Below are 17924 nucleotides of genomic sequence, written 5' to 3'. Positions count from 1 at the left end.
CGTAAACTGCTGAGCGCGCAGTATTTACCCATTTAGGCATACAGCGTACAGGCAACATGTGCCATAAATATTAACGGCTTTTTTATACTGTTTGTATGTGGGTGCAGCCAGCACGCTTGCTCTCCCATTTCCGTTCATTCGCTGCTGCTGCTGCTGCAGCGCTCTTGGACACAGTCGATTTGAAAGCGTTGGTTAGTACGGCAACAAACCCCAACGGAAGTAGAACAAACGAAGCGGAAACACACGACAACCGTCATCACAGAAATATGGATAAGTTTTTCCATAAACAAATAACCGTAATTAGGCAAAAGTTATGAATAACGGAGGGCCAAGTGCAATATTTAATAAATTACGGCCCTGGAAGAGCGTTTCGTTTGCGCTGGTCGGCGAAAGAAATTGAAATTTTCGGTATTTGTCGGTATCTGTCGTTAGCAGACGTCGGGAACTTTTTAGAATTATCAACATCAAAGATTGTCGAGTGCACACGCATAAATTTGGATAAGTCATTAGTTCAAAGGCGATGATGATGGCTGCATGAAAAATCAATAGACGTTCTGACTCAAGAGCCCGACAATGGCCAGCGCAAAGCCTATAAGCAGTAGCTGCCAGAGCATTGCAACAGCTACCGGCAGCATCTTAACGGCCGCCTGCACGCCGAGCAGTAGCGGACACGGCCACTATGTAAATGGCACGGGCAGTCTAGGGCGCCTAAAGTATCACCACAAGCACAAAAGTCTCGACGCTAGTGATGAGGACCTAGAGTATGCGCAGGTATGTGGGTATGATGAGATTAGTACGCCTCGAGTACCATTCTAAATAGGACGCATGGGTATAGAGGTATAGTAAGGTAGAAATTAATTCTGCCACCCGGGGTCCTTTTTGAGTCATGCTGGGTTGGCTCAATTGAAATGAGCTTGAGAGCGCGGGTGGTTCGTGATAAGACTTCTTTCCTCTCCCTTTTGTCAACACCACAGCTGTTTGGCCGTGCTCTTCACGCTTGGCCGGGCACAAGAACAAACGTCAAAAAGCTGTGCGATGTTGATCAAGTGTTAATAATTCAAAGCATCGGGTGTTCCCGCCACATCCGCCGCCCACCCGTGAAGTCCTGTGCCATGGCACAGAGTATGAGTACCTCCTTTAATTGCATAATTAGTCGGGTTCGCTTTTATTATTTCAATTTATTTTAATTAATATGTATTTGTGGATACTTTGCTGAATTCAGATTCAACAGGACGCCTTTGCCATATTTTTTCCATTGCATTTCCACCCCTTAATGTGATGTATTCGTTTTTTTTTATTTTTATTTCGAGTGAAAGTGCAACTTTGGCTTTTGTTTGTGCTTCATCGCTTATTCATGGAAATGGTTTCAATAAGAATAAAAAGAAACTACATAAAACTCGTATATAGTATAGTACATACATACTTGTATGTATGTACATAGGTGTGGGGGCCAGACGTGGTATTAATGTGGCGGTATCCTGAAGCTATTTGCTGTTCCACATTTGTACGTACGTGCTCACGTATACAGAAATGAATTGAAAGGATAGCGGACATACCTACTACATAGTATATGATACATTTTAGCATACGAGTAATATGTATGTATATACCTTTGCCAAATAGCCTGCAGGGTTTAAATGCGTTTTTCTTATTTGGTGTGTAAGTCCTGCAACATTTATTCATTTCTACCTTTCCCCGTTCACAGCTATCGCAGTCCACTCATCTTCTTGGGCGCTACAAATCTGACCGCTTTCTGGCCTCTAAGCCTGACGAGGATCGCCGCCGTCGCACTATTATAGTTGAAAAGAAAAATGACTCCTACGGTTTTACACTGCAGAGCTATGGCATACATTATAAGAGAGATGAGGAACTTGATATGATCACATATGTTGACTACGTGGAGTATGGAGGTCCAGCGTAAGTCTCAGATGATTTCCACATTATTAAAGTGCATTTTATAAAATTGTATATGAAAGAGTTACAAACCAATTGATATTTCGATATTGATTGAAATTTTCTTAAATCAAGCTTCAATTTCCGAATTTATGTTCTCACATAAGTTTTATAATCATATTTAAAAATTGAAACTTTGTTATCTATATGTTAATGCGTTCAAAAGATAAACTTAAGTAGCAAAAACATTCTCTCTTTTCAGAAAATATTTTAGGAAACATTTAGTTCTAAGATCATGAATATACATATTCGATAATATTCTTGAATTTGACGCGGATGTTATTAACAAAAACTCTTTATAATTAAAGATATTAGAATCTTTTTAAACAACACAACATATTAGTTATCATCCAATTGTTTTGAAAATAATTCTATAAGGATAATACGATAATTACTGGATGTAATAAGCTTATTTTCTTATGATGCAAAAAGTGATTATTACTAATTAGACTTCGTAGAACAATTAGGTTATAATTCTATCAAGTAATACTTAAAAATAAAAAAAAAATTCTTTGCCGTTTAGGGCCTGCTCTGGCATGCGCGAGGGCGACGTCATACTTTCCATTAACGGTACCGATATGGAAAAGGCTGATCATAAGACCATCGTTGAGTTTATCAAACAATGTGACTCACGAATGCGTATGGTGGTGCTTTTCGAGGATTGCGTCAAAAAGGTGAACGAATTTAACTCCCAATAATTGTTATGTATTCCTAAGATTCTAACGTACTTCTTATCTAAAATCAGGTGGACTTACACATGCGCTACATCCAGTTGCAAAGCATGTTGCAAAACAAGATGAATGAACTAGAACGCGTGTGTCAGCGTGAGCGGGAGCTCCTGGAGGGCAAGTGGAAGACCCACAGTTTGCCGGCGCGTAAAAAGGCTACCGCCGGCACAACGCCCATGGCTGGTGAGGACATGGTGCCAGTACAGGGTGGCGATGGAACCACTTTGAGTTATTTCCGGCCTACTCTTTCCACTGAGGATGTAGCGAACATACAGGCTCGACAGCAGGCTATGCATTCCCAGGGTATAATCCCACCGCCGGCCCAGTTCATGCTCACCTACCAGTACATGGATCCAACGTACCGTTATGTGCTGCAGCCCACCCATACCGAAGGCTACATTCACGGATCGGCAGATTTGCAGCGTAGTTCCAGTGATCAGCAGCAAAAGCAGCGCTATTTGCTGCATCGGGCAGAATCAGTCGAAACGACAACGGCCAGCCAGGCTACGTTGCAATATCAAAGCCAACAGCTGAGTGGTGATAGTAAGGCGACAACGACTAAACCACCGGCACCACCGCCGCGCACCTGTGAGAAACACAAGCCACCAGGCAAAGTAAAATCTCAATCGAAGTCGGGGAAGAGCGAGAAATCTGCGAGTAAACATTGCCATCAGAGCCATTCATGCAATCCCTGTCTGGGACATTTTCGATGGAAATCCACTGAGAAATCGGTTGCTGGAAATGCGGATAATGTTAGCCTGGATGCTTACGACCTGGCCAGCCCCTGTTGTGACACTCATTGCGTGCCAACGAGACGCCGCCATCGTCAGTGCAAGGAACAGGCGCACAAGCACACGCATCGGGAGAGTGAGCGGGAGCGTTCGGAGAAGAAGGAGCAGCGTTCAAAGTCGCAGGCGACTTCAAATGGAGCTGCCGGCGGCCATCAGCATCACCAACATCATCAGCACCACCAACACCACCATCATCATCATCACCATGATCGTGCACAGCCCCATCAGGCGCACTCTCAGGCCAGTAGCACCCGTTCCCGTTATTTTGATCTAGCCTCGGGCTTGGCCAGCCACTGCAGTCTGCACTCTTGCACCTCCAGCGAGTTTGCACCACCAGATTCGGCTTCCTACACCACATCCATCAGCACAGACACACTCTTCTGGGATCCCAAAAGCGACATGACCCAAGCTTCGCGTCAGCCCTCCACAAAGTCGCGCCAATCCTATGAGCAACAACAACAACAACAGCCACAGCAACACTCACCACACCAACATCACAACCACAGTGGTGTCTACCACGTAACCGCTGTGCAGCCATCGCAGATTTATCCCAACACCATATCGTACGTACATAAGCCCAAGTCCTGGGACAATTTGGCCACCAAAGCCATTGGGGGCTATGGATTTGGGTACGGATATCTAGATACTGTGGTAGTTAAGCCACCGGTCAAGCTACAAGTGGCTCAGCAGCGTCACTCCATGCCGAGACGCAACCCTTACGGCCGCTATTCCACATATGGCGATGTCGAGGACTACGCACCACCACCCACAGAGTTTGTGGGCGAGCTCACCACCACCACAACAACTACCATAACCGCAAAGTCTACAGAGGAGCTACTAACAGCCTGTGAGTGTCTGACACCGCAACAACAACAGGCCCTCAAGGCCGCACAATATCAACTCAGCCAGAATCAAAAGTTGTCTCATCAGAATTCGTGCCAAATGGGCTATTACTCACACCTGCCACCTCCCACCACAGATGTGGGCACTTCGACCATGCAGCAGTCGCTCAATGATGGGACTGCAGTATCGGAAGCAACACGCTTGTAGGTTCACCTTCTTTAGGCAGAATAGGACCATTTGGCTCTTTGGAAAGTTTTTCAGTGGGTGCTTTTGTATGGATTCTACCTATCACCAGGTTGTGCGGGCTTTTTATTTGCATAAGGAGGACGTTTTATGTGATGTCAAATGTTCTTACTTTAAATTCTGTAGAAATCGGCATTCCAATCATATCTTTTGATGCATTGCATAAGCTAGAACTTATTTAAACACCCTTTTTCCACAAAAAAGAAATTGCACCTAGTTTTAAACTGCGCATAACAGAAAACATTTCGGCATTATTTTATATCTTTGCTGCACTAAATTTCCCTCCAAAAGATGGTTGAAATGTGGACCTACTGGAATGAGTAGAACACAACGCAACGTTAACCAAAGCACAATGTTAACTTTGAACTCGTCCGCTTGCCGTTAGAGCCAATTGACAGCAGCATGCATACATACTTAGGTACTTATATACATATGTACATATGTATGTGCATAATTGTTGAGAGAATTTTTTATTTAATGATTTAAAGACTGAGAGCTAAGCGTGTATTCCAAATATGCTAAGTGAATAATCAATTTGTCATAAACATACAAAGATATTAGTTAGAGTGTTGATTGCAGACCCATATACATACATACATACATACATACATACATACATATATAATCGTAAGTAATTAAATACATACTATGCATGATGTAGATAAAATTATTACCTATAATATAGGTACACATGTACACATGTATCTATGTCTATGACGAAATGAGACGCACTGAAAATCATAACCATTTTAAGTCGCTATTTTATCAAACAACCAAACGAAAAGGCTTTTATGTGCAAAATTTAAATGTTAATGTAATTTATGTATTGCAATAAAATAAAATTACAATTTGTGTTTATCTAGAGAATCCGTTATGTTCCATATAGTCTATCAGTTGCGACAGAAACTTTTGCCCGCCTAAAATATTTCAAAAAGTTAACCGAATTCTACACACAGCTGATGTTGCACATCAGAGATTAAGAGAAAGCAACCACCACCCACCCAAACAACCCTTGCACGCAATTGTCAAAATAGCAGGCACGCCCTCTGGCGGCCTAGCAAAGTGCCAGCAACTGTCAATTGCCAAAAAATCAATACAACCCCCTTGTTAAAAATGTAAATGCGAAAAAAGTTCAATACTGTGCAGCCATACGCTATGGTGCGAGCATTTCCTTTTTACAACGACACGGCCGCAAAAGTGAATCAAAGTTAATGGAATATATTAAAAAATAGTGAATAAGTTGGTCAAGTGGAAGTGTGGTGAAAAATGTTGAAAATACTCTGCTTAGTGAGATGAAAACGAATTCAAAACGTGGCCACCAAATTAATGTACAAGACCGGCAAAAGGCATTAGTGTTAAAAAGGCGAACTGAAGAGCCCCAGATATCATAATATAAACCATATGCCAAGTGCTTTGCTGGATAAACCACGACGGCTTATAAAATTGAAGGTGGTGGCGGTAGAGGCGAAGACGGCGGTGCTCGATACGCTAATTTGATTGGCAGCAGGGGCGGCGGCAGTGGCAGCGGCATCAGCATCAGCAACGGCAACGGTGACAAAAACAAACGGAGGCGGCTGCCAGCAAAAACTGCCGCGGTTGCTGCTGTTGGTGAGACTCTGCCTGTGCCTCCAGTTATTTCTGGGGCAGGATACGCAGCGCGTTCCAACGGCAGCGGCGGTTGCAACAATGAGAAGGTAGGCAAACAAGGATGAACGGAAGCCAGCGGTCAGTTGGTCGAGAGGGCTCGCACACATACTCGTACACTCACACACTACATACATACATATCCAATTGAAAGTTGTGTATGTGTGTAGATACCAGACTGGAGGCAAACATCAGCATGTATGTACATACATACATATGTATATACATACATAGTTTTGTAAGACTGATGTGTGTGCTTGCTAACTTTTGCATATAGAATTGCGGCTACTTTCCCATACTCGTCCGTTAGAACTGCATATAGTATGTATAGTACATACGCATATATTGCAAGGATAGCGGTTAATGATCAAATTCATTATTCTTCCCCTCGCAATATGGTTGAGTATAGTACCGAGCATTAGCAACAGCAGACAGCGAATTTAATTGGCTCCCATTACATACGTGTACAGTTGGCAGAACGACCATATAGTGTACAAGTATAGTTGTTGAAATCAAATTGGAGATGGGGGCCTGTATTCATGTATTTTATTTATTACTTTTGGCGTTTTGATATTAAAATTCATCAAGATATTCGTATTTCAAGCACACTAATCAGTTTGTTCCTATTCAGACTTTATTACCCATCGCTCATATAGCAGCCATATGGTCTGTTTTAAATGTACTTGGCGTATAAATTAAAGTCTAAGCGCTAAACTTTTGATTTTGAAGATGTTCAAAGAGAAGTACTATGAGGCGATGTTGATTTGTCTCGTGTATATGCATGATAATTTGTTTTATTCTTACATACATAGATTAGAAACACCTTACCTTACTTTTCCACCATTTGGACTATTATCCAAAACAAGTCCAGAACCACAAAAATTGATTAACATATCACGAAAATTTCTACATGCGTTTAATTCCGTAAAACAAAATACTATCCGAGAATTCGCAATACGCACTTTAGTAATGTAGAAATTTATTGTCAATATTTAAAAGTACTCTTGATGTTTAAAGTTAATTTACTCTTTGGAATCATACAGTACATTAGAAGAATCTTTTGGCCGTAGACTTAAATGATTGTTTAATAATAGTTTAATAAGACTTAATGGGTAGACGATACCTTATGACTTAATTAGTGTCCCATGGGATGGTGTGTAATATACTCGTATGTATTTGCATAGTTACATCGGAGTTATACTATTTCACACGTCATTATAATTAGCTTCGTTGGCAGCATGAGGATTTCATCAAATTTGAATGCTTTGACCGATTACAAACACCTAGAGCCCATGCCCGAGCGAATCTAGTACGTTATTTTTCACACTCGCGTCTATAAAAAAGTGCATAATAAAACTGAGTACAAAGGATTGTGATAAAGCTCGTAAAGAATCCTCACTATATCCGCACCTCTCTGCCGGAGTGCATTGTGAGTTGGTAGTAGTATGCTTTTTAAAATGATGACGGGCATTGAAGTTACAAACAAATACGAGCATACACCTGTGTAGCTTCACTTTAGAATTGGTTGGGTTGGTAGAGTTCTGTGTACGTTTGTTAGGCCTGGAATGTGGTAGCAGCCCATGCTCGAGCCAACAACAACCCACACACATATCCAATAACAACAAGCTTTAACTTTCCTCCACTGCACAGTGGTCTGAAACGAGCAACAAATAATGTTTATGTAATTAATGTTGAAATGTTTTCGGATATACGAAAAGGAAATAAAATCAGTTAAATTTGTATTTTTCTTTTGATTTTTTATTACTATGTTATGACTTTTTTTAATTCCTTAATATGTATATTCTGAGCTAATTTCCAAATGCGTGCACTGTAAATGGCAAAATGCAACAAATATGAAGGTCGACTAAAACATTCTAATGGATTTATGAATGTTGACTGGTTATCTGTAACTAGCACATCAAATTAGAGATAAACGAACATTAGAAAAATTGCGAGAAAATGTTAAAAATTACATGTGAAATAAGCCCATGGTCACCAATCCACTTTACACTTCTCAGTAAAGGGTACACGAACTTGTAAGTTTAAAGTATAAATAAACTTTAGCTACAAAAATTGCATTTTCCAATTTTTATTTTTGCACTAAAGAATTAAATAAAAATAAAATAAATAAGCCGCATTTTTGAACACAAAATTACATCTTTCTCGATCTCCAAAACATCCAGCAGTCAAATGATTGACTAATTCTAAAATTAAGCCAGCAAATTGTTTTATGGAAAATTTGAGGAAATTAGCAAAAACTGATGTATTTCTCACAAAAAAATGTGTGTGTTTATGTGAAAATGTACGAGGATGTATATTAGATATGTACTTGTATAATGATTATTTGTCGGGTGGACGAGCACGTATGTATTGTCCAACTGTGCGAGCTGGCTGGAAGGTGAGGTGTTAATAAACCGCTACAGGAGCAACGACTTCACATCGTTTTTGTTATTATTCATTTCCGGATTCAACATGTTGACGCTGGCTTGTTTGTAATGTTGCAACAAAATGGCCATCATGTCAATGCCTATGTATACGTTATTTTAACACCAGTAGCGACAGTTCGTACAAAAATATATAATTTGAATACATTTAATGCCATTAGCGAGCCAAACCTATGGGCTGCTGGTCTAGTGTGTAAGCAAGGAAAGGAAGCAGCCTCCGAAGTTGCCGAATGACGCATCTGATGAGCTCATATTTTGAGCTTATCTTTTGGCATCATTTTCGACACAGTTCGGGCAAATCGATGTGACCTTCTTGATTTGCCATAACTGTAGGTCCTGAATTGTATGGTTTCAAGTTGTTTGGTAAAGCTTGTTAAAAATCTTTTAAGTGATTACATAAACAGTCATAATGAAACTCATTGCCCCGGCACAATTCCTAAATGCAAATATTATATCTTGGCATTACAAGTACATTAAGGTATCAAAGATGTATAATTTCGAACCCCAAGTCTGTTGCATAGTAACAATGTATAATTCGATAAATTTGGCCAATATGACAGAAATTAAAAAATGTAAGTCCTACTTAATTATCTTTGTAGAGGCATTGTGGATTTTAAATGAACTTTAGATTCCTAAGAAGCGAATGGTGCCACACTATTTGAGTATTTCTATTTCTTAAATTCTCTGAGGTCATACTTTTATAGACTCAAATCGAACGTACATATTAATCAGACTTAAACTTTTTATAATTTTGCAGCAGCCCAGGCCTACACACATAACACATTGCGACGGTAGATAACGGTATGGTGAAAATGGAATCTACAGAAGAACAGGATAGAAAGCTTGTCTTAGAGTTTTGCCATTTGCTAGAGAAATCTAAGCAGTTGTTCAATGGACTCAGGTAATAATCAAGTTGTTATAATACATGGTTAGTGTTATTATATGTATATGATTCTGATGTGTCTAATAATTTTGTAGAGACCTACCACAATACGGACATAGGCAGTGGCAAGCGTACTTTGGCCGTACCTTCGATGTTTACACTAAACTATGGAAGTTCCAGCAGCAGCATCGTATGGTGCTGGACTCAAAGTACGGACTAAAGCGTTGGCAAATAGGCGAGATAGCCAGTAAAATTGGACAGCTTTATTATCATTACTAGTGAGTATGCCCCATTCATATCACTTGCGCTATTTGATGTAACCTGCAATCCCTCTCTCTCCCCCTCTTTCCTCCTCTGTGCAGCTTAAGAACCAGCGAAACAAACTACCTGAATGAGGCTTATCAGTTCTATGCAGCTATACGTGGGCGCGCCTACTACTCCCGCGCTGCCAAAGAGGATCGACCCGATCTCATGGTGAAGAAGTTGCGCTATTATGCGCGCTTCATTGTTGTCTGTTTGCTGCTCAAGAAGATGAAGTTGGTGCGAGAGCTGGTGACTGAGCTGGAGAAGCAGATACAGGAGTACACGAACACGTAAGCCAATTGCCGTTGAATTTGCATAATTTCTTTCTTATATATGCCAGTTACATCCGCAGCTACGAGCCGGAAGACCACTTGGAATGGTCGCTAGTGCTGGAGGAGATTAAGGGTTTCATTAAGGCTGAGGCGGCTGTAGCGGTGCTGCATGCGGACTCCAATCCGATTATATTGTCGCACAGGTGAGTCATGAGGCGCGGTATGCCGCTCTAGACAACACTTTGCCCGTGCTTTCTTCGGCGGAGAAGTAAGGAGCTTGTGGGGTAGCTATTAATAGCTAATATTCTGTTGCGTAGGTATACGAGTTTTGCTTTAGTTTTTGTTGATTTGTTGCTCTCAATATGCTTGAATGGCATATTGTGCTTATCACAGAAGACTTGAAACACCAGAGAAACACATTCACTGTTGTCATTTCATCATGCACTTATCCATGATCCAAATCACTATCACTCTCTGACGCGCACACTCACACCATCCAGTTTATCATTTCAACCATTGCCAACACACTTACCAGTACACACGATCAAAACCACAAACCCCAAAACCCCCTTGTCACCACATTAGTGCGCCACATTCTCAATTCTTCTGTGAAAGCACGGGCCCCCGCCAAATGCTTTTTGATGAGCACAACTACAACGACTGATTCGTAGTGGTTCCGGTTCTAGGCTATCGCCGTTAACGACGCCGCCGTGTGAGCGCTCGCCACACATGACACTCAGTTTGCAGGAGATCCTGATAGTGGGCTCGGCGTGTGAACAGGCCAAGTTCTCAGAGTTGACCATGGATATGTTCAGGTAAGTACCAGAACAACACATTTATCAATAATGATAAAAATGCCTTCGTAAATAATAAAAACAGGATGCTACAAACACTGGAGCGTGAGCCCACGGAGTCTGCCACACATCCGCTAAGCGTCAGTCACGGCTTGCATGGCCACGACGCTAGTCCGGCTGCTAGTCGTATTCCACCATATGGAGTGCCAGGCTCGAAGGGATACTTGGAGAATGGCCGTCATTATCGAGACAATCCTCATAAATATTTATTATACAAGCCTTCGATTAGTCAGCTGCTGGTTTTCTTAGCCAGTGGTTTTAAGGAATTACCACTAGGTGGTGCTCTACTTTTGTACATGTCAGCCGACGGTTGTTTCTCAACCACAAAGCATCCGGAGGACTGTAAGTTGATCCATATCATCCATAGAATAAGAAAGAACAAAACCCACACGTTATTGAAATCGAGTTAATTAGTCAGTTGAGTAGAGAAACCAGCTAAGAAGATATCTTCCTCCTCGTCGTATTTTCCTCCATGATCATGTGGTCTACTGTGTCCTACTAAAATGATTTTTAAAAACCTCCGAAATATTACCATTTCTATACAGTTTTACGATATATTCTATGCTATACTATACCTTTGCCGAACCAAAAACAATGTACCCATACGCTTTTAGGTGAATCATGTATCATGAATCAGGAAACTAACAGACTATATTGAACACAGAATACCATACCAGAACACCGCAATGGCTAATAAAACATTTTCCCCCATAGTAGGAATATAAGAAGTTCGAAATTATTACTAAGTTGTAATGGAAAAGGCAGAATTTGCATAGGGTTTATTTTTTGAAAAAGGTTTTAGGTGAAATAATATTTATTATCAAAGCCATCAGTTTTAAAGTTTACGCGATGAAATATGTGTCCCCATATGTGTTCTTTCTCTCCGAGATCCATACAAAATATATTTCGGAACTTACTGATAGATCTTATCACCATTTTCAGATGGGTACGAGCTGGGCGGTTTGGCTACAAGCGTTAAGCGCGATAGCGTCGATGGTGGCCTGTCGTGTCGTGGCAAGTCCTATAAGGAGAATCATTGTCTGTATCCCGGCGACCTTTACCCTTTTACGCGTCGGCCCATGTTCATCATCATCGATTCGGATAATTCATTTGTCTTTCAGCACATACCACGCTATTTTGGCCAGCCTCTAGTTATACTTATGTCTCCACAAGATGTGCCGCCTGCTTTTCAAAGTAAGTTCCTTAAATACCAATAAATGTTGCCACTGCATATTTTAATCTATTTTATTTTACTCAATAGCTGATGTGCAGCATCATGGCTCCTTATTTACATTGTTCCTGCACTCCCCGCTCACCGCACTCTGTTATATTTGTAATGTCGGCGATGTGCCAATACACCATTGGGAACGCTGTCAGACGTACGTGGATCGATTTATAACAGAGGCCTCGCGACTGGTCACACGTTGCCGTATTGATGAGATCGAGCAGGGGATAGGCTTTATAGGCGAGTCAAAATTTAGTATTTAAAGCAAGATATATAGTCTGAAAATTTGTATTTTGTAGACTCCTCTTATGTTCAGTTTTTCGGTGACGACTTTCTGCGCACACTGATCTTACGTTTCGTCTTCTGTGATGTCGTGCTGCGTTTGCATCGCGGCTTTCGTGGGCGCCATATGCGACCGCGTTGTGAACCGCAGCTCCCTGCCAATGAGCTCCTGGAGCACCCGTCGCTATCGCACATCGTTTTCCAGTTGGCTTCGGCGCTCGACGTGCGTGGTCACTTCTCCGAAGGGCCCGAGTGCGACTGATGATTTTTTATGGTCGTAGTTTTAGTTATAGTCGTAATAATCTACATTAGGCAGCAGCTGTATCAGATCTTCAATTGGTACTACCACGACAGACAGTTTTCATTTTCGCATTTCGTGTACGATACTTTTTCACAAGGCTGGGACTGGGGCTGACAGAGACATATGGCACTAAAAATAAGAGTATGTTTGAGTTATGAGTTATATGTACATGATGGAATATGGGCTGAAAAGCTAAGATCAGTTTTCACGATGTTGCTTGTGTCGGGAGAATCGCATATTCAATGGATATACCAAGAAGATAACATAATATTAAAGTACATATACATACATTCATATATGAAATACTCAAATAGCTAGTTTTCTTATATAGTGCGTCGCGCAATGGAAAGGTCCAATGTTAGTTGCTTAGCATATAATGAAGAAACACATAATTTACACGATACGACGAAAAAACGTATAAAACGAAACAGCAACCGAAACAAACGTGAAAACATGTCAAACAACCTATGAAAACTGCCAAATAGAAGCGGCTATAAAGCTGAAATCAAATTTACATAGTTTGGGATGGAACTGTGCAGAACTTTTTTTAAATTTAACGTTTTTAATAATTAGAAATCAAGTCTTTGTCATACGCAGCAAAAACGCTTTAGCCTTTATATTAAAAATAAACCAAAAACACAAAAACCCCTAAAAACCAAATAGAAACCAATTTGAAATTCGAACACGACACACTATATAAGAAATGCGATTTTATGCATTGAACACGGCGCCCTATGAAAAAGTAATATATTGTACGTATGTAATATTGAATATACAATATTATTATTAAATGATGACTGAATGTTACTGTTTCAAAACGCAAAGTTTAGCAGAAATAATGAAATAATAATGAAAATAAAAACCTATTCATACAACATTTTATACGAAGCAAGCAAAAATGTATACTTAAACATACAACTAACGAAATAAAAGTATTTAATAACAGATACCCAACCACACGAGTTCTAGAAATAACAAAACAAATAAACAAATGTCATATACAATCACACAATCGCAAAACATTTTTGTTCGCTCAGTAATTATTGTACATTACAAAATTGCATTTAAACAAAAAGAAATATATACACATATATATATATTATATATACATATTTAGGTATTATTAAATTAAAATCAATCCGCAATTGATCAGCAACATTAGCCGCAAATACCACACATGAAATAATATCATTAACAATTTGTTCAAAGTCATTTAACGACACGCAGCACTGTCGAATCACACATAACAATAAAATGAACAACATTTTGCAACGCCACAAAAAATATGAAAGCAAACTGCTCATAAGGTTTATATGAGTTATGAAAATAAAGCACACGTTTGAGAAGATAAAACATATATATAATTCATGTGTTATTGAAATTTTGGATAACATTGAAAGACGTTTCGGCACGCAAAGATCAATTAGATAGAACTAGGTAGTTTATTTAGGTGTTATAAGTATAAGGAATTGAATATCGCGAAGAAGATGAAAATGGTTTACTACGATTTTAGAGGATCCATTTCTTAGGGTTTAGTGCTTGCAACAGCCGCTCTTCCGGAATATGCCGAACTTATAAATAACCTCATGCCCATATATTTCGCCAGGTCTTAGTATGACCGAGGGGAAGTTCGAATGATTCACGGCATCTGGAAACTTTTGAGTCTCCAGACAAAATGCACCTTGCTTCACGTAGGAAGCTCCAGCCTTGCCAGTGATAGGTTTCTCCCCCCGACTGGTATCAGGCATAAAGTTTGATGTGTAGAACTGCACACCCGGCTGATTGCTAGCTACTTCAAGCCAGCGTCCAGTCGGTGGATGCGTTGCCTTGGCAACTTTGGTAATAGCCTGTGGTGGAGTCCACTTTACACAGAAATTGTCGTCGAAGCCGTTTGCTGGCAGTAACTGCTTGAGCCGCTCTCCTAAATTGGAGGGGGCGCGCAGATCGAAGGCGCTGCCATCCACTGCCGTAATTTTTCCAGTGGGTATTGAGTCCTCGTCCGTTTCGGTGATGCCATAAGCATTTATCTCTATGGTGTGCGCGTAAATTCCATCCGGACCGGCATTGTGACCAGCCAGATTAAAGTAGGCATGGTTGGTGAGATTAACAGCAGTTGGTTTGTTGGTTACAGCTTCCATGCGGAGATGCAGGCAATTGTCCTCGGTTAGAGTAAAGTGCACCGTTGCTTTTACTTCACCAGGGTAACCTTCGTGACCATCCGGATTTGTGTGTTCCATACTAACGCCATCTTTTCGTACCGCCACCACCTCCCAGATGGCCTTGTTGAAACCAATGAGCCCGCCATGCAGCTGATGTTTATTGTTCATGTTTCGAGTTACCTGCACCTCTTGACCGTCTAGTTCGAAACGACCATTTGCCACACGGTTACACACGCGCCCAACTGTTGCTCCGAAATAGGGATTGCTAGCGCTGTTATAGCCGGCCAAATTATCGTAGCCCAGGACAACATCCTCGATCTGTCCACGATCATCTGGCACTTTAATACTGGTAATAGTTGCTCCCAGAGTGATCACTTGTACGCTCATTTGCTCGCCATTACTAAGTGTGAATCGACGTACAGACTCAGTTCTCCTTGTAAAGGGGTTTTCTGAAACAGTGTGGATTTGACATATTCATTACAAATAAAATTCTTAACCTTGAGCTAGAGTTTGCACATCGGTGTGTAAATTTCAGATCAATATGAATAATATGTATCACAAATATCAAATTTACAAAAAAATATAATATACATACATATGTATGTATATCCATAATATATCACAAAGATTTAGGGATTCTTGAATGTATTCTGCGTTTAATTTTTTTTTATATCTCTTTTCGTTTAAAAGTTATACCATTTAACATCTGTGGACTGGGTCGAATAAGCTGTGAGCAACTGTAGATACATATTTGTACATACTATATGTATATGTTTGAATGTATTAAAAAGATACCGGACTTATGATAACGTTTCAAAAATTTTAAGCAAATAATATAAGTGTTGGACGCCTAAGCGACTAAAATACGCTTTTAAAATTTTTAAATATCGTCCTGCTACGTTCATAAGCTATCAAAATTAAAAGTCGTTAATTAAAACCAAACTTACCCGCCGCTGTCGCGAAAACATCCTCTGTGACGCGCACCATAATGAATACTCTGAAGCTTTTAAATTGTGCGGTGCCCTTTTATTTGCTTTGGCTATATTTGTTTACTATATTTTTTATTTGCTAACATATTCACACGCTTATCTCAACAACCCCACAGGCTCTTGAACCAATCGCGATAAGAAAAAAGGTTTTAGCGGTCAACAGCTGATATGCATGCTAATACGTGGCTACCACATCGCCGGATAACCAATCTGGTAGCGCTAATAGGGCTGCCAACTCACTGCCCAGCCAGCGTATTTGGTGAGGGTGAGAGTCGCACTTGTAGCTTGTTGTTTATAATACATACTTTCATAAATTTACATTTGCATCCGGCTTAGCAATTAAAAAAACACATACTCTAGAAGTGAAGTTACCCTCTAACCATATCATCCAGGACTTCTAGAGCGCTGCCACTTCGCAATTGGCGCCCACACGTTTAAACACCAAATCTAGCCAAAATGCGATTGACGTGGCAGACTGATTCCATAGCGTTGGCCGCGTTTGTGTTGCTGAGCGTCTGCTTCGTGTTAAGCACAGGCCAGGTCCCTTCCACCGACCCCCAGAGACCATGGTATGAGAACCTGCCAGCTGTGGCTATGGATTACAAAGTGAGTTGGTAGCGGGTTTCACAGCAATACTTTAAACATACGTTAATTTTACAACAGGTTCACATAGATGCTGGCAAAGAAGACTGTTACCACCAATATGTGCAAGCAGGTGCCACATTCTATGTCTCGTTTAGCGTAGTTCGTGGGGGCGACGGCATGGCCGGCTTTGCAGTACGCAATCCTGCTGGTGAGGTCGTCAAGCCCTATCAATGGCAAGCCACGGCCGATTACACCGATCAAGTTTCCCCTGGTGGCTACTACTCCGTCTGCATTGACAACCAGTTCTCGCGTTTTGCCGGAAAGCTGGTCAACATTTACATTACCGTTGTAAAGTATGATGCATGGGACAAATATGCAAAAGAGATTGAGCAACTGCAGCTAAATATGCAAAACTTTACGGTTGGTATATAAATGCTTAGTTCCTTTCACTTTTTTTCATAAATCCCTACTTTATAGGCGACGATTGGCACTGTTGAGCGCAACATTAACGACATGCTAGCCTATCAATCGCACAGTCGGCATCGAGAGTCTCGTGATTTTGCTCTTCTCTTGGACAACAATTCCTACATTCAAACATTCTCTATAAGCCAAATTTTGGTTATTCTGATAACATGCTCTGTGCAGGTATGTATGAATATATTCGTAATTGTCACTTGCTCAATGATTTCTTTTCTTTAGGTATTTTTCGTACGTAAACTTTTTGAAGTAAAGTCTGGCTCCAAGAATCGGATTTAAAAAAACCCATATATGCCGCAATTTCTCACTGACGTATTCCTTTCTTTCCATTCTGCTGCCTTAACCGTCTGTCTGTACGGACTGTTTTGGCTAATCTTTTACTACAATCTAACAGAACAAGCGCAAACTAAATAGACTTTTTTATACTTGTGTGTTTTGCAAATTAACAATTCGTTTTAATGCAAGTACATACATATATGCGTAGAAATTTATGTGATAAGTGTGTTTAGTGTTTTCAATAAAAAACAAATAATTGGACGTTATGTATATCATTGGTTAAATTGGAAAGCCACGTAATGCACTGTTAAGCCAATAACATTTGAGAAACTTTTAAACACCACATTAGCGTTTTATTATTGAAATATTCAGTTCAAGATTCAATATAGTATATATTATACATATTATTCAATATAATATTTCAAAGAAAACCCAACCCATTCGTTTAACTGCCAATTAAGTTACATTAAAATGATTATATATTATAAATTTTACCTTCAAAATGAACTCCTGAAATTGTGTTTTCAAAGCTATAGTGGTTTAAAAAATCATCTTGAGTTCTGTTAGATAAGAAATACTTTGAAGTTTTAGCACTTATACCAATGCAGGTCCTAATCTGCCTAAAGAAATATTCAATTAATATTTGGTTTGCTGAATGAGTTTAAATTTAGT

General features: G+C 40.2%; 4 protein-coding genes across 6 annotated transcripts; 3 read left to right on the top strand and 1 right to left on the bottom strand.

Annotated features, from left to right (window-relative positions):
* Window positions 1-309: 309 nt before the first annotated feature.
* LOC115632551 lies at window positions 310-5158 on the top strand. Its single transcript, XM_030529766.1, has 4 exons — window positions 310-771; window positions 1706-1917; window positions 2477-2627; window positions 2699-5158. The coding sequence occupies exons 1-4, from the start codon at window positions 574-576 to the stop codon at window positions 4520-4522; spliced, it is 2385 nt and encodes a 794-aa protein (XP_030385626.1). The 5' UTR covers window positions 310-573; the 3' UTR covers window positions 4523-5158.
* A 4253-nt stretch (window positions 5159-9411) lies between these two features.
* LOC115632511 (protein SCAI) lies at window positions 9412-13846 on the top strand. Of its 2 annotated transcripts, none has more exons than XM_030529702.1 (9): window positions 9412-9547; window positions 9625-9807; window positions 9892-10122; window positions 10185-10307; window positions 10791-10919; window positions 10984-11300; window positions 11901-12152; window positions 12220-12423; window positions 12483-13846. In XM_030529702.1, the coding sequence occupies exons 1-9, from the start codon at window positions 9450-9452 to the stop codon at window positions 12725-12727; spliced, it is 1782 nt and encodes a 593-aa protein (XP_030385562.1). In that variant the 5' UTR covers window positions 9412-9449; the 3' UTR covers window positions 12728-13846. The 2 variants fall into 2 exon arrangements, with proteins under 2 accessions (XP_030385562.1, XP_030385561.1); XM_030529701.1 differs by having other exon boundaries at window positions 10776-10919.
* A 339-nt stretch (window positions 13847-14185) lies between these two features.
* LOC115632103 (aldose 1-epimerase) lies at window positions 14186-16012 on the bottom strand. The gene is made up of 2 exons (XM_030529085.1): window positions 15873-16012; window positions 14186-15374 (listed from the first exon to the last, which is right to left on the bottom strand). The coding sequence occupies exons 1-2, from the start codon at window positions 15910-15912 to the stop codon at window positions 14299-14301; spliced, it is 1116 nt and encodes a 371-aa protein (XP_030384945.1). The 5' UTR covers window positions 15913-16012; the 3' UTR covers window positions 14186-14298.
* Window positions 16013-16164: 152 nt separating this feature from the next.
* Window positions 16165-17518, top strand: LOC115632104 (transmembrane emp24 domain-containing protein B). Of its 2 annotated transcripts, XM_030529087.1 has the most exons (5): window positions 16165-16179; window positions 16251-16520; window positions 16578-16919; window positions 16977-17144; window positions 17199-17518. In XM_030529087.1, the coding sequence occupies exons 2-5, from the start codon at window positions 16371-16373 to the stop codon at window positions 17253-17255; spliced, it is 717 nt and encodes a 238-aa protein (XP_030384947.1). In that variant the 5' UTR covers window positions 16165-16179; window positions 16251-16370; the 3' UTR covers window positions 17256-17518. The 2 variants fall into 2 exon arrangements, with proteins under 2 accessions (XP_030384947.1, XP_030384946.1); XM_030529086.1 differs by lacking the exon at window positions 16165-16179 and having other exon boundaries at window positions 16197-16520.
* The last annotated feature ends 406 nt before the right edge of the window (window positions 17519-17924 follow it).

Source organism: Scaptodrosophila lebanonensis, unplaced genomic scaffold, assembly GCF_003285725.1.
Source record: "Scaptodrosophila lebanonensis strain 11010-0011.00,11010-0021.00 unplaced genomic scaffold, SlebRS2 tig00001415-arrow-pilon, whole genome shotgun sequence".
Lineage (NCBI taxonomy): Eukaryota > Metazoa > Arthropoda > Insecta > Diptera > Drosophilidae > Scaptodrosophila > Scaptodrosophila lebanonensis.
This window is presented reverse-complemented; position numbering and strand designations above follow the sequence as displayed.